This window comes from Apodemus sylvaticus, chromosome 18 (assembly GCF_947179515.1).
Source record: "Apodemus sylvaticus chromosome 18, mApoSyl1.1, whole genome shotgun sequence".
Taxonomy (NCBI): domain Eukaryota; kingdom Metazoa; phylum Chordata; class Mammalia; order Rodentia; family Muridae; genus Apodemus; species Apodemus sylvaticus.
In genome coordinates, this window is record NC_067489.1 from 11877787 (window position 1) to 11893025 (window position 15239).

General features: G+C 37.8%; 1 protein-coding gene across 1 annotated transcript in view; it reads right to left on the reverse strand.

Moving 5' to 3' along the window:
* Positions 1 to 15239, reverse strand: part of Csmd1 (CUB and Sushi multiple domains 1) — a 1354421-nt gene that overhangs the window by 383687 nt on the left and 955495 nt on the right. Inside the window, exon 11 of the mRNA XM_052162855.1 lies at positions 8991 to 9094. Coding sequence (XP_052018815.1) covers positions 8991 to 9094 — 104 coding nt within the window. The remainder of the gene's footprint in view (positions 1 to 8990; positions 9095 to 15239) is intronic.

Here is a 15239-nt window from a genome sequence, read left to right on the forward strand (position 1 = left end):
TCCAGCCTTTTACTCTAAGGTAGTGTTTGTCTTTGACCCTGAGGTGTGTTTCCTGTAAGCAGCAAAATGTAGGGTCCTGTTTACGTATCCAGTCAGTTAGTCTGTGTCTTTTTATTGGGGCATTGAGTCCATTGATGTTAAGAGATATTAAGGAATAGTGATTGTTACTTCCTATCATTTTTGACGTTATTTTTTAAATTTGATTGCTTAACTTCTTTTGGGTTTGATGAAAGGTTACTATCTTGCTTTTTTCAGGGTGAAGTTTCCCTCCTTGTATTGGTGTTGTCCTCCTATTATCCTTTTTAGGGCTGGGTTTGTGGATAGATATTGGGTGAACTTGGTTTTGTCGTGAAATATCTTAGTTTCTCCATCTATGGTGATTGAGAGTTTTGCTGGATATAGTAGTTTTGGTTGGCATTTGTGTTCTCTTAGAGTCTGCATGAGATCTGCCCAGGACCTTCTAGCCTTCATAGTCTCAGGTGAAAAGTCTGCTGTGATTCTGATAGGTCTTCCTTTATATGTTACTTGGCCTTTTTCTCTTACTGCCTTTAATATTCTTTCTTTGTTTAGAACATTTGGTGTTTTGATTATTATGTGACGGGAAGTATTTCTGTTCTGGTCCAGTCTGTTTGGAGTTCTGTAGCCTTCTTGTATATTCATGGGCATCTCTCTCTTTAGGTTAGGGAAGTTTTCTTCCATAATTTTATTGAAGATATTTGCTGGCCCTTTAAGTTGTAAATCTTCACTCTCATCTATGCCTATAATCCTTAGGTTTGGTCTTCTCATTGTGTCCTGGATTTCCTGGATATTTTGGGTTACAAGCTTTTTGCATTTTGCATTTTCTTTAACTGTTGAGTCCATGGTTTCTATGGAATCTTCAGCATCTGAGATTCTTTCTTCTATTTCTTGTATTCTGTTGTTGATATTTGCATCTCTGTCCCCTGATTTCTTCCCAAGGCTTTCTATCTCCAAAGTTGTCTCCTTTTGAGTTTTCTTAGTTGTTTCTACTTCTGATTTTAGATCCTGGATGGTTTTGCTTAGCTCCTTCACTTGCTTGTTTGTGCTTTCCTGTAATTCTTTAAGAGATTTTTGTGTTTTTTCTTTCATGACCTCAGCCTGTTGACCAAAGTTCTCCTGTATTTCTTTAAGAGATTTTTGTGTTTCGTCTTTCATGACCTCAGCCTGTTGACCAAAGTTCTCCTGTATTTCTTTAAGTGTTTTTTGCATTTCCTCCTTGTTGGCTTTTGTATTCTCCTGGATTTCTTTCAATGATTTTTGTGTTTCCCTTGCAAGGGCTTCTAACTTTTGATCCATTTTCTCCTGAATGTCCTTCATGTGTTCCTGTACCAGCATCATGACCAGTGATTTTAAATCCAAATCTTGTTTTACTGGTGTGATGGGGTATCCAGGACTTGCTGGTAGAGGAGAATTTGGTTCAGATGTTGCCATATTGCCTTGATTTCTGTTAGTGACGTTCCTGCGTTTGCCTTTTGCCATCTAGCTCTCACTGGTGTTACTTGGTCTTGTCAGTGCTGGACTCACCAGTGCAAGCTGCCCCTTCCCCGTTGGCCTCTGGTGCACAGCTTACACTCTGCACTGCCTGTAGACAGGGTGCTGTTGTCCAGGCTGTTCAGATCCCGAAGCAGGCACCTGAAGGCTCCCGCTGGGGCCCGCAGGATTTATTGGAGCACACCGACTTCTCCCAGCTGGCTGCCCGGAAGCCCCCACTAGCCTCTTGAGGGACCTGGAGATGTGGCGGCCACCCAGGCTGATCTGAAGCGGAGAGAGTTGACCTGAGGGCTTCTGCCTGAGGCCTTGCCCCAGATTGTGTCTGTGGGCCAGATGGAATCCGTGTGCACCCCCAGGGAGCTCCGAAGGTGTATGTTGCATAGCTCCATATTAATGATCACCCCAACTTCAAGTGGTAAGAAGATGAATGTGGTGGTGCTTTCTGAATCCAGGGATTGGTGTGGGTTTGAGGCTGCATGGACTATTTAGGAGAACTTGGCTACCCAAGGGCAGAAATCTTATAGAATGTGTCCTGGAGCAAGATGGAATACAACTGGAAGTCATTAACACAATGTGATGGAGAAAATCTTCAACATTACAAAAATTGATTATTTGTGATTTAAAGAAGAATTCACAAGTCAACAAAAAAGCAAGCAAGCAAGCAAACAAACAAAGCTGTAGAAGTGATTAAGTGCAAGACCCAGCTGGCAGAAATGGGACAGAGTATGACCAGCATCAGGAATGATGAGGTGGAGATGTCCACACATTCCAACACCATTGCCAAAGCAATGGGAATTGATGCAGGGAGATTTGGGCACATAAACCCAACAGACTAGCTAGAATGCAGTGGCAATCTGAACAACCTTCTGGCCACAAGAGAATCACCTTCTGAGACAGTTGTTCCCTCACTAAAGCCCACAGGCCCTGGTGGCTTTGCTATACAACTGTACATTTTGTGCCAGAATCTTAATATTGGTTTGTTAACTCTTCCTGCAAGGAGCAGCATGTGTGTAGTCATTGCATCTCATTTAGTAAAGAAGCCAAAGTGGATCAGTCACAAGCCCCAGTGAAGGCAGAGGAAGGGAAGGAGGATGAAGTCTACCCAACACACATCTATCTAGGTCAAGACATCTTCAGTCAAATATTGGGGAAATGCAACAGCATTGTGAGGGAAGAATTAGACTATGGACCAGAACTTACTGCCCGGACATGAGCAGAACAGTATGTGTAATTTTCTAAGTGAATATGTAAGGAAGGGAACATACCCAGTCATCATCTGTACCGGCTGCTTTTGTGTGTCAACTTGACACAGACTGGACTTATCACAGAGAAAGGAACTTCAGTTGAGGAAATGCTTCCATGAGATCTGGCTATGGGGCATTTTCTCAATTAGTGATCAAGGGGAGAGGGCCCATTGTGGGTGGAACCATCCCTGGGCTGGTGGTCTTGGGTTCTATAAGAGAGCAAGCTGAGCAAGCCAGGGGAAGCAAGCCAGTAAGGAACATCCCTCCATGGCCTCTGCATCAGCTCCTGCTTCCTGATCTGCTTGAATTCCACTCCTGACTTCCTTTGGTGGTAAAAAGCTGTACGGATGTATATGCTGAATAAATCTTTTCCTCCCCAACTTGTTTCTTGGTCATAATGTTTGTGTAGGAATAGAAACCCTGACTAAGACAACAGCTAACAATAAAACACACAAGGAACTTGAGGGACTGGGAGACTGTACACAGGCAGCATACCAGTTGGTTTCAAGTTGTAAATTGAAATAATTCAGGTAGACACTGATTGAAATAAATCAGTGTGTATCTTGAATCCAGAAGGTGTTTTGTACCTTGTACCTAGCCACTCTCAAGCCTATAAGGAAGAGTTTTGTCTCAAAACAGCAAAATATACTTAGAGAAGAGAATTTTAACAGCATTGAAATTAATGCCTATACTTGCTAAATACCTTATGGTGGTTTGAAATGAGAAATATTCCTCATAGGTCCATGTGTGTGAACACTTGTTTCCTGGATGCTGGTACTGTTTGGAAAAGTTATAAAACCCTAAGGAGGTTCAACCTTACTTCCCTTGTGGGCAGGCTCTGGGGATTTATAATCTCATGCTATTTCCTATTTGCACTTTTTGCTTACTGTATGCAGATGAAGTGTCACCAGCCAGCTTACTTTGCCTGATGTCAGTCCATGTCTTCCCTAGCATGTGGATTATATACTTGTAGCACCCTAAACTAAATTAAGTCCTTCCTTGCTTAAGTCACTGTGGTCAGGCTATTTCATCACTGCAATAGAAAAGTAGCCACTCCTTTATGGGTCCTCATGGATAACTAGATACATGGATAGATGAGAAAGGATGAAAAGTCCAGGAACAGAATCATAATAACATACCCATCAGGTTTCTGACAAAGGTACCAGACAGAATCAACAACAGTAAAAAAGGTAGTCTTTTCAAATAGAGAGCAAATCAGACATACAGAAGTCAAGGCAGAGATGAGCTCTTGCATATACATCCTATAAAGATGGGCTTAGATTTGAAAATCGACTTCAAGATATAATATAAAGCTATCTTCATTTTGATAGTCACATTCAGTGAACTACAAGGCCAGAACTAGGGAAAGACTCCATAGATTTTACCCCAAAGCAGCAGGGTTTCAAGACCACTTGTTTGACTTCTCAACACCAAGCCTTTATTCTGCAACAACTCATGAGCAACACAGAAGAAAGGGTGTGTGAGAGGCACGAGAGCTTCTATTTTACAAAGGACTAATGTCATGAACACACAAAGAACTCACAAATAAAATATAAAATACAGTTAGAAAACATGGTAAAAGTATAGTACCTGCTTTGCAAAAGAGGAAGGATTAGGGGTTGAAGAAGCACAAGATGATCAATAAAGTCATATACAAAGCAATAGAAATTACATACCACAGAGACAGGACCACATACCCACTAAGTAGAATAAAAGGAGAGGGCTTCAAAAGCCAAGAGAAGTGTAGAAGTTGAGATGTTAAACACACCATGTACACTGGCAGAGCCATGCTGGGAAATAGCTTGTTGTGTCTCAGAACACTTAGCTAGCGAGTAGCACGTAGCCCAAAATCACATCCATAGATTCATTATGAAGAGAAACAAAAGTTTATGTTCACACATCACTCATTACAGAAACATTCATCATATCCTTTATAACCACCAAAACAGGAAACACCCAGGCCATTTGCTAGTGAGTGCATATTAAAGAACTTGGGTTATGTGCACATCAGAAGCATATAGCACCAGGGAGGAGGATAACCCACTACACACAGTAGATCCTAGAACAGCCATTCAATGACAACATTTTAGAGATAGACAGTAGCTATCAGAGGTCAATGGTCAGGGAGGAGTGGAGACAGAGAGAAACTGAGATTGGATGTATGGCACCCACATAAAAGCTGCCAGGAATGGCAATGCACACCTGTAAGACAGTGGAGTTGGAAGGACAGACAAGTGGATCCCTGGAGCTCAGTGACCAGATAAGCTCTGAGTTTAGTGAGGGACCCTGTCTCAAAAGTGAAAGTGGAGAGCAATAGATGAAAATATGCAACACCAACCTGGCCTACATGTGTATTTACATGTGCGCGCGCGTGCGCGTGTACACACACACACACACACAAACACACATACGAAACAGGCAATAATGTGCACGCATAACATAGGTTTTAGGGGTTGAGGTTGCCCAACAACCTTTACTTTCTTGACAAATGCAGTCAAAACATACTTATACATGAGTAATATCTGAAACCAAACCACGTGGCTGTTTTCAGTATGTACAAGATTTTCCTGACATTGACTGAATTTAAGGCTAAAACCAACTAATGAATGTACCCACAAGGAAGTCTTTCCTATAAGACACAACTGGAAGCTGTCTTACTGCTAGTAAGGATAACCCACTTAGTTAGGGTTGATATTTATAGAGATAGTCACGTATAATTACCGCAGTGAGGGAATCACTGTCAAGTCACAACCTTATACAGGGAGAAAGAAAAGCTAATGATGGGCCAGCCTAGAATTCAGGGCAGACCTCCTATACCATATCAGACTGTCCTGGTGGAACTCCAGCTCTCTGGCAGCTACTACCTTGGAAATCATATGCTATGGTTTGGATCATGTGGGCTACAGGCCACAGTGCCTACATGCTAAATAGCTTGGCGTTTTATTATAATTTATAATTATGAAAAGTGAATAGACAACATTTAAATTGACAATTTTCTGTCTTTTTTTCCTAACAGAACTTGCCCATGCCCTCCATCTTGAAGGGAGCCTCTTCATGATCATATCAATGATACCTGATTGGCAGATGTGGACTCTGTGCATGTTTTATTTCTTTTCCCCCTTCTCACTTCCTTTCTTTTAGGGATTGACCCTGGCCTTTGACCCTGGCCTTGTGCCTCCTGGTCTTGAGCCAGATTTCTGGTACCTGCTTTTTTTTTTCTAAATATAAAGAGAATGAATTCTTTCATCTCAGTCTAATAGGGGATGTCAATCACAGGCACACCAAGGCAGGAGCTGTATCTGAAGCTGGTTGAAGACAGGGTCAACATTCCCTGGGGATCAACTCATTTCCTTATTATCTAATCCATATATCTGCCTGTATAGAAGCTGCTACTCGCACACAGTTTCATCCCCATCAAGGGCTGGACATTTAAAAATCCATATCCTGTCTTGCAGTCCTGAGGACATCCAAGTAACACAATTCCCTGTTATCACCAGCTAGAGTGAGGCCAGGTAAAGCAATATCTCCCTTCGCCAGTTTGCAATTTAATTTTGAGGAAATTGTCAATATATATTCTCAGAAAGAGCTCAGCAGAGATCTGTTAAGTTAGTTATTTCATTTTCTTTTGAGTTTGCCATGCTATACAAATACCCTGAGAAAATCCATCCTTCTTTGGGGAAGACTGAGGTGACAGACGAAGTCCTGAACCCTTAAGGATTTTGTTTTGTGTTACAAAGTTTGGGAAAATAAAATAAAATAAAAATAAAATAAAATAAAATAAAATAAAATAAAATAAAATCCATGAACAGAAATCTAAAAACCACATGTGTTGTCTTCTTGTTATATTGTTTCCTTTCCTAAATATCTCCCAAGTTCTGAGTGGAAACCACAGTTCACCCGAGAGAAGGAACAGTGAGATTCTGGCTCCAGTGCACTCAGTATCAAGCCTGTGTGGTCCAAAATCCACATCAAGAAACTGCATGAATCTATAGACTTCCCACTATTTACTGGGTTTCAGCACATTGTCATTTGCCCAAATAGACTCTAAAGCCTATGCTAAGAATAATATATAAGACATACTACTCAGATCAGGTTGTTGGTAGATTATCTGGATTTACTTGCTTTTTACAGAAATCAGAAGAGTCCCTAACATCTTCCTTCCCTGTAACTTGGGGGCTAGACACTAAGGAAGTGTCTCCAAGGTTCTTCCTCGGCTTCAGCTGATTAAATGTTTTTTGCTCTGGTTACATTATGTTTCCCAGAGGGCACCTCAGTTTGATTCAGTTGGCCATTTAGATTTTCACTTACAGATCTGAGCTATTTTGAAGAGGGCCTAATAACACTTATGTCATCATAACACACAGTTCGCCCTTGCTCTCTTACCAACAAAAAGCCTTTAAAAAGGGGGAGTACGAGCTTGGATCCATATTAGCCACCCATGGGATGTTCTACGGCATTCCCTTAAATATTTTAACTTTTGAATCTATTTAAAAATTGTTCTCATGTGTTTTAGTGACTTCCTTTTTAAAAGTCAGATGTTATGGTGACAGTAAAGCCATTTCATGTGTAGTTTACATTTATTAGCTGAGTTTATTATATATATATATACATATATATATAGTGTATATATTGTAGTTATGCAGGGAGACACAGTGGTAAAAAATGACTTCCCTTAGGGTCACAGAGGCAGGAAGTATCATCAATCAGAAACTCCATCTTGGATTTTGAGCCTATGTCTATATACTATATGAACTGTTTACAGATAATGTCATACACCATAGGATTGCCACTTTTCCTGAGGCCAGATGGAAGCATGCCAGCCTTATAGATGCCTAGTGTTACCCTAGAGAACTCTGCTTTTAAAGACAAAAAGAAAAGGAAAAGCAAATTTGCAAATTTTCATTTGTCAGTTGGCAGCTGTTATAAATATGTAACCAATATATAATCATAACTCATAGGTAATCAATACATAATCATAACTCATGTTCACTATGTGCACTTAGCCTCAGTTCTTTCTCATTCTCTAACTTTAACCTTTCTTTTTCTTTTTTCTGCATGTTCTGTTATTCTCACATGTCCATTTGTTTACATATATACACATTACTGGCTAGATCCATCACTATGTTATGAGGAATACATGGGTTTTATTAACTCGAAAGTGTATGACTTTGCTTGATTTTGTACATTCTAAGATCTTCAGTTTTCATGCAAATTTTGTCATTACATTTTCTTTAAAGCTGAATATATTGCACTATATAAATGCAGATTTTTATTATCATTTATCTGCTGATGGACAAGATTTCAACTCTCTCTTACTGTCAGTGAAGCTACTTGTTTTTATGATTCTGCCATGGACTTTTCATTTTTGGTGGTAGATAAGTGTATAAAATATATTCATATTGAAAGTATAAAACCCGCCATGGAGTGTGCCACAGCTTCTGTTCTGAATGGCTGCTCTGGCATTTATTAAATTGTGTAGTCTATGTGTCTAGTTCCCCTGGATAAAAAACAACCATACACGGAGACTGGGGAAAGAGAAGTAAGTCCCTTAGCATCATGCCATGAGTAAAAGATGGTTTCCTGCCAATGGTTTCCAGAGCTCTTGCCTGAAACCATCTGAGAAGACAATGGAAGTTGTTTTCTTCTCAGCTCAAGATCTACAAAGGTGAACAGACCCAAATCACACATTTTATTTTGATAAAAACATATCTGATGAAAACTGACAAGAACTCAGAGCTGGAAGCACCTGAAGTGGCACTCAATGCCCATTGCTGCAGGTTAGAAAGATTCCTGCTGCAGGTGCATGAAGAGGCCAACAGCCTGCTAGAACTCTGGGCCACTTATTCTGCAATCTCTCCTACTTTAACTGGGTAGTTTTCTAGAGCATGTCAGTTTCCAGCAACTAAGTGGCATTATCCCAGAAAATAACTCCACCTGGAAAACACCTGCTCTCACTGGGGAGGGAAGAGAGGGGCCACAGAACAACCTGAGTTGAGGATAGCTTGCTTGCCGATTTCTGTCCTTTGCTCTCTTGCTTTAATTTTATTTTTGTCATAAACACACCCTTAAAACATTCTAGTGAAAAGAGTCCATACTGGTAAAATGTGATCTTCAGTTAGTCTCTACGCAACTCAGAGTGATCGCCCCTAGTGTATTCAGGGAGGGCACTTATACAAGTCAACCAACACCTGCCCACATAACTGTACACTGAGAAGAACACTGAAATGGCATACTCACACATACAAGACGGATCTGGTGTCCCCCACCTTCCCAGCATCCCCGACTGTCAGGGTGTCGTACCCTCGTTCCAACTCAAACTCTTCAAAAGCAAGCTTGATGACCTAAATTCAAAGAGGAGATACAGTTACTAGGCAAAATACAGACATCCTGCCACAATGCACATTTATTTATACTTTCAGGGTTCACTTTGGCTCCATAATGCTGATGGATACCAAACAATTCTCAAATTGCCTCTAGTCACTACATGAATATTCAAGGTTTGGTTGGATTAAATTTCAGAATTTTATGTAATTAAAGTGTTCTTTTTGCTCCAACTTACTGTGTGTGAGCTTGAAATTAAAATTCATCTGAGCTTGCTTCAAGTCGGATGTCTATCAAATACATACCATGACAAGCCAGATACTGAGATTAACCAAGAATACGTCAATACAAGCAAGAGAAAGACTGTTGTAGACAATGAGACATGATATAAAGATACTATACAATGAATCTCATAAAATGTGTTTGTGCTAACCTGATGTTATTATTTCCAATAACATAAGAAATTTCTTCGGAGACCAAGAAACAAATGATCCAATACACTTAACTGTGGAAAATCTTGAAGTTTCCTCTTTTTCCCCTTTTCTATTTCAGTGAATTGTGCTCAAGGCTTTACTCACACTGGGCAAGTTCTCAGCCCGACCTCTCATAGATAATTGGATAGATGAATAGATGAATAAATGTGTGGATAGATAGAGTTAGATAGAGATAGATATGGATGAACAGAAAAATGGGTATGAAGCTGGATGACAAAAAGAAAACAAAAAGATAAATTCCCCTGTGCTAAAACCATCATTTAATAAAGAAGCTCAATCTTTAATCTTTGGTATTTATATAAATCAATTTAAGTAATCAATTCGGTATTTTATAAATCAATTTAAGCTTTGATATGTATACAATATAAAACTGGTCAACATATATAAGACATACAATAATTAAAGAATACCATACATATTATATATGTTTATATACATAATATCAGGCTTGATGTGATGATAGTATTATGCTAAACATTATACATATTTGTTTCACCTACCAACAAACTACAGGCTTGTAAACTTCTATCTCTATAGACCACTAAGGATGTGCTCACTGACTTAAAGTTGGCACTTCAGGACTAGAGACTTCAGTGAGTTAACTCTCCTGATACAAACAAACCAGCAAAAATACTCCCTTTGTTGCTCAATATTGTGATAAAGGGGAAAGATAATCAAAGCTATCAGGAAGTTAGGACAGAACTTGGATGTCCAGATATAGGAAAAGATGTCAATATATTATCATAGATGATATGTAAATAAACAGAAATATAGACAGGCAGATGCAATACAGAGATGATGTATAATTGATGATCAATAAGTAAGTTATTAATGATGACGAGTGAGAGAAAACATATGATATATTAATTAGATGGATAGATGGATGATAGATCAGTAAATGGACAGGTTGTTAAGTTGATGTATATAAGGATGGAGGGATATGTAGATAGATAGAAAGATAAAAGAATGAGTGAATGGATGGCTGAATGAATAAATAAGTAGATGGATAGAAGCATGCATGTATGTATGTCAGATAAGTAAATTAATAGAAGAATGGATGGGCGACAGATACATGGTAGAATAAGTAAATCAATATGTAGATGTATGGATGGTAGATAAGTGGATGGATAGGGGAACAGATGGATTGATGGTAAATAAGTAGATTGATAGAAGAATGCTTGGATGATCGATGGTAGGTAATCAATAGATTGATGGCCAGATTATATATAAATGGATGGGTGGAGAAATGGATGGATAAATGATAAAAAACTAAACATATAGAAGAATGGGAGAATAGTGGGCGGGTAGATATGATAGGTATGTGATTAAAGTGTGGGTCAATGGCCAGATGATGGATGATAGATAATTAATCAGACAGATGATAGTATAGAAAGACGGATGAGTGAGGGAGTGGTACACTGGGGTAAGCTGAGGAAGGGAGGCAGAAAAAAGAGTGAAAAAAGGAATTGCTTTGTCAGAAGCACATTTTCCTGGTATCTATTTATAAGTGACTGTGCCTTGTAAAAAGAAATCAAATGCCTACTTGCTAGACATTTATTTTATTTTATTTTATTTTATTTTATTTTATTTTATTTTATTTTATTTTATTTATTTATTTTTTTTAGTAAGCAATGTTGGGAATGAGGCCAGTATTCCTAAGACCCAATGTACCATGCTCAGGTTAAATGCTCTTTAAATGGCTGTTTTTTCCTAACAATACTGATAAAGGAGACATTGTATATATTATTATAATCTCTTATTAAAATTAATGACATACCTATTACAATTTATTTAAAATCTACTAATGCAAATCGTGCTGTTTGTATGAATGTATTATTTGTACTGAAACAGGTGTGAGGTTGACAGATGTCACAACCTTCTATAAATTTTTCATATTAAAATGAGGGTTGAGGGGGGCTTCTAGAGTCTATCTTCCTCTCTCTTGACTATAGGTGAATAGGGCCACAGAGTAATGAAATAATGAAGTCAGAGGGTCACATCCTAGCCTTGTGTTTCCCATGACTTCTCTATATTTCGTATAATGACCTGATTGGAGCCTGAAAATAATACCTTTCAAGGTTTGTTAAAGCTACAATAAGTCGCTAGTCACATCCAACAGTGCACTCCTCAGAGAGGTGGACAAGGAACACAGCTGAAGAGGAGACCCAAGCAACCGCAGAAGATGAACTCTCCCAGGTCTAGCCTCATGGAGAAGCTAAGATTCTGCAGTTCCTCTGCTCCCAGGAGAGGATACACAGGCTTCTGACTGAATGCATTAGGATCTTATTTTTCTTATATTGTCTGATTAATTTTTTTCAATTATCTATCAGTGTTCCAAGAAATTCCTTACAAAAGATAGATTTTCAAATTGGAGAAAGTACTTCATTGTCAGTAAAAAATATCTGGCATCTCCCCTGTGCCCCATGCTAGGGCCCCTGGGATAAATCTTCATTCTGTGTCTTCATGCTCAGTAGTCTTTGGGTTATGTCGTTAGTTAAAAATGTATTACTTTAATATACAGTATATGATAGATATATAGAGACCGTCTCAAAGTCTCCTTATGAAATACAGATGTTTCCTCTTTCTTTCTAATCTATAAAGACTATGAATCTGCAACAACTAGGAAACGGAAACTGCATGCATGAGCTGCAGAGGATATGTGCTTTTTAATGTGTTTATTTAGTTTAAAAATATGCCGATTTCCATAAATAAAGGATGTCATCATATTCAATAATGCAACATAGTGATCATCTTGCAAGTTTTTGGAGATGTGTATGACTGAGGCTCCCAAGTTCAATGTGTGTAACGTCTTTCTTGTCTTTTATGGAATCGTTCTTTGTAAACCAGGAGACAGGAGAAGATCTAGCAAACACACAAATCAGAACCTCAAGCTTATTATGATTTTAGAGCTGAAGTCATCTCAGTAAGTTGTGTGCTGAACTAGAAAAAACATGAATATAGTTATGATATGGACAGGTTATTGGCAAAACAATCATAAAGAGTAAAAGTAAGGATAGTAGTTCATCAACATTCCTAACACTCCTCAAACTGCTGCTGAGGCTCAGGCATAGACAACACCTCTTGAATAGTAGGGCAGGTGTTGAGCTCACAAATGCCTATCGCTCTCCCTGGTCTTTCTTCTGCATCAATCATTAGATTTTGACAATGATGTAAAAGGTGGTGAGTTATGAACAAGCACATTATCTTTATATATGTTTATTGCCTGGCTGTTTAAGTACAATTTGGAGCTCTACTGCCTCACTTGGCAGAAAGAGGAAAAATATATAGTTTTTAAAAATGATATAGAGACAGAAACAAAAATCAAAGCAAGCAAAAGACCAATAAGAAGAAAGAATGTCAAGGCAAGACAAACAAAACAAAACAAAAAGAGCACAAATGTGCCATTGCGTTTCATCATAATATATTGTCTAAAACATTAAAATAAATCTTTATTTAAAAAAAACCCACAGTAGACAAATAGGTGACCCACTCTCTCCCATCAGGGCAATGGAAGTGTACAGTGAGCAGCAATTACAGGCTTTGGCTTTTTGATCAGATCATTGTGGAAATATTAATCTCGAAATATGTTTCACTTTACGTCACTGTATAAACTGAATAATTCAAATTGAGAGAGAAGCTCTCAAAACTGAGTGCAAACATCATTAGTATGGTCAACAGATGTTGTCTGGGGATTGGGGAATGAGAGGGACCTGAGGGAAGATGAGGGTAAGAAGAGGAGGAACAGGGATGAAGGTGATATAGAGGGGAAGTGTGCATCTCTGGAAAGAGGTTTTATTGGTAACTACTGATGTGCATGAGTGACCAAGAGAAAACGCACGTGTGCTTGACATAGTACATGCTCTCCCTCAGGTTTGCTGTGACCTACTTAAAGGAGAAAGGATGTTTATCTTCTCCCAGGCCATAAGTACTAAGGGGGAATAGATAAGAAATCTTAACAGGGAAAGATAACTTGGGGATTTTTGCCTCTGATTTCCAAATGAGTCTGATAAAATAGCCCAGCAGAATTCAGCCTTTTAGACTTGACAGAGGAAGGCATCGTGTGCAAGGCTACTGTTCTGTTTTATTTTAACTTTTTATTTTCATATCATATTTAAAAGTACATTTCTTTTCTTTAATAAAAAAATTAAACATTTTCAGATAAAATTGAGGATATGCATGGAAAATATTTCTGGAAAAATTCAAGAAATATATAGACGAACACATTAAAATTAACTATTTCATGGAAAACTTTACACATAAAATGGTAGATATAAAAACTCTTTCTAAATTAATTGAAGGTGGAATTAGAAACATTTGTGATAAAATGAAAGATTTACATTGAAAACATTTCTGAAAAAATAGAGGAAGTGTATAGAAAGACATTAAAATTTAAGATTATCATTAAAAATAATGCAAATAAAATAGTAGACATAAAAACATTACTAAATTAATTAAAAGGGGAATTACAAACATTTTTCTGATAAAATTGAAGATTTACAGGAGAAATATTTTGTTAGTCTATGTCTTTTTATTGGGGAGTTGAGTCCAATGTTGTTAAGAGATATTAAGAAATAGTGATTATTGCTTCCTGTTATTTTTTATGTTATTTTTACATTTGTGTGAGTATCTTCTTTTGGGTTTGTTGAAAGAAGAATACTTTCTTGCTTTTTCTACAGTGCAGTTTCCCTCCTTGTGTTGGAATTTTCCATCAATTATCCTTTGTAGGGCTGGATTTGTGGACAGATATTGTGTAAATTTGGTTTTATCATGGAATATCTTGGTTTCTCCATCTATGACGATTAAGAGTTTTGCTGGGTATAGTAGCCTGGGCTGGCATTTGTGTTCTCTTAGGGTCTGTATGAGGTCTTCCCAGGAACTTCTAGCTTTCCTTGTCTCTGGTGAGAAGTCATGATAATCTTTAATTTTAGCATGTTTTTCTATATATTTCTTCAATCTTATCAGAAATATTTTCCATGTAAATCTTCAAGTTTATCAGAAAATGTTTATAATTCCACTTTCAATAAACTTAGGACTACTTTTATGCCCACCATTATTATATCTATATAAAATTTTCCCTGATTATCTTCAATTCTAACATGTTTTTCTACATTTTTGTACCATTTTATCAGAAATATTTTCCACGTAAATCTTCAATTCTTTCACAAAATGTTTCTATCCCATATTTCAATTAACTTAGCAATGTTTTACATGTCTACCACTTTACTCCTTAATTTTCCATGAAAATTGTCAATTTTCACGTGTTTATCTGAAATATTTTCTATGTAAATCTTTAATTTTATCATAAAGTGTTTTTACTATCCTTTTCAATAAAAATAAATAAATAAATAAATAAATAAATATTTGGTTGTCTTTATTTTATATTTATGAATGCTTTGCCTATGGGTGATTGTGTATGCACGTGTGTGCCTGTGTGCGTGTGTGTGTGCATGTATGTGTGTGTGTGTGTGTGTGTGTGTGTGTAAAGCATATGAGACTGGTGCCTATGCATATCAGAAGAAGGCATTGGATCCCTGGACCAACAGTTAAAGATGGTTGTGAGCTTCTGTGTGGTTGCTGAGAACTAAACTTATGTCCTGATCAGCGAATGCTTATAAATGCTGAGCCATCTCTCTAACCTCAAAGTACATTTGTTTTCCTAAGTAACATGCAT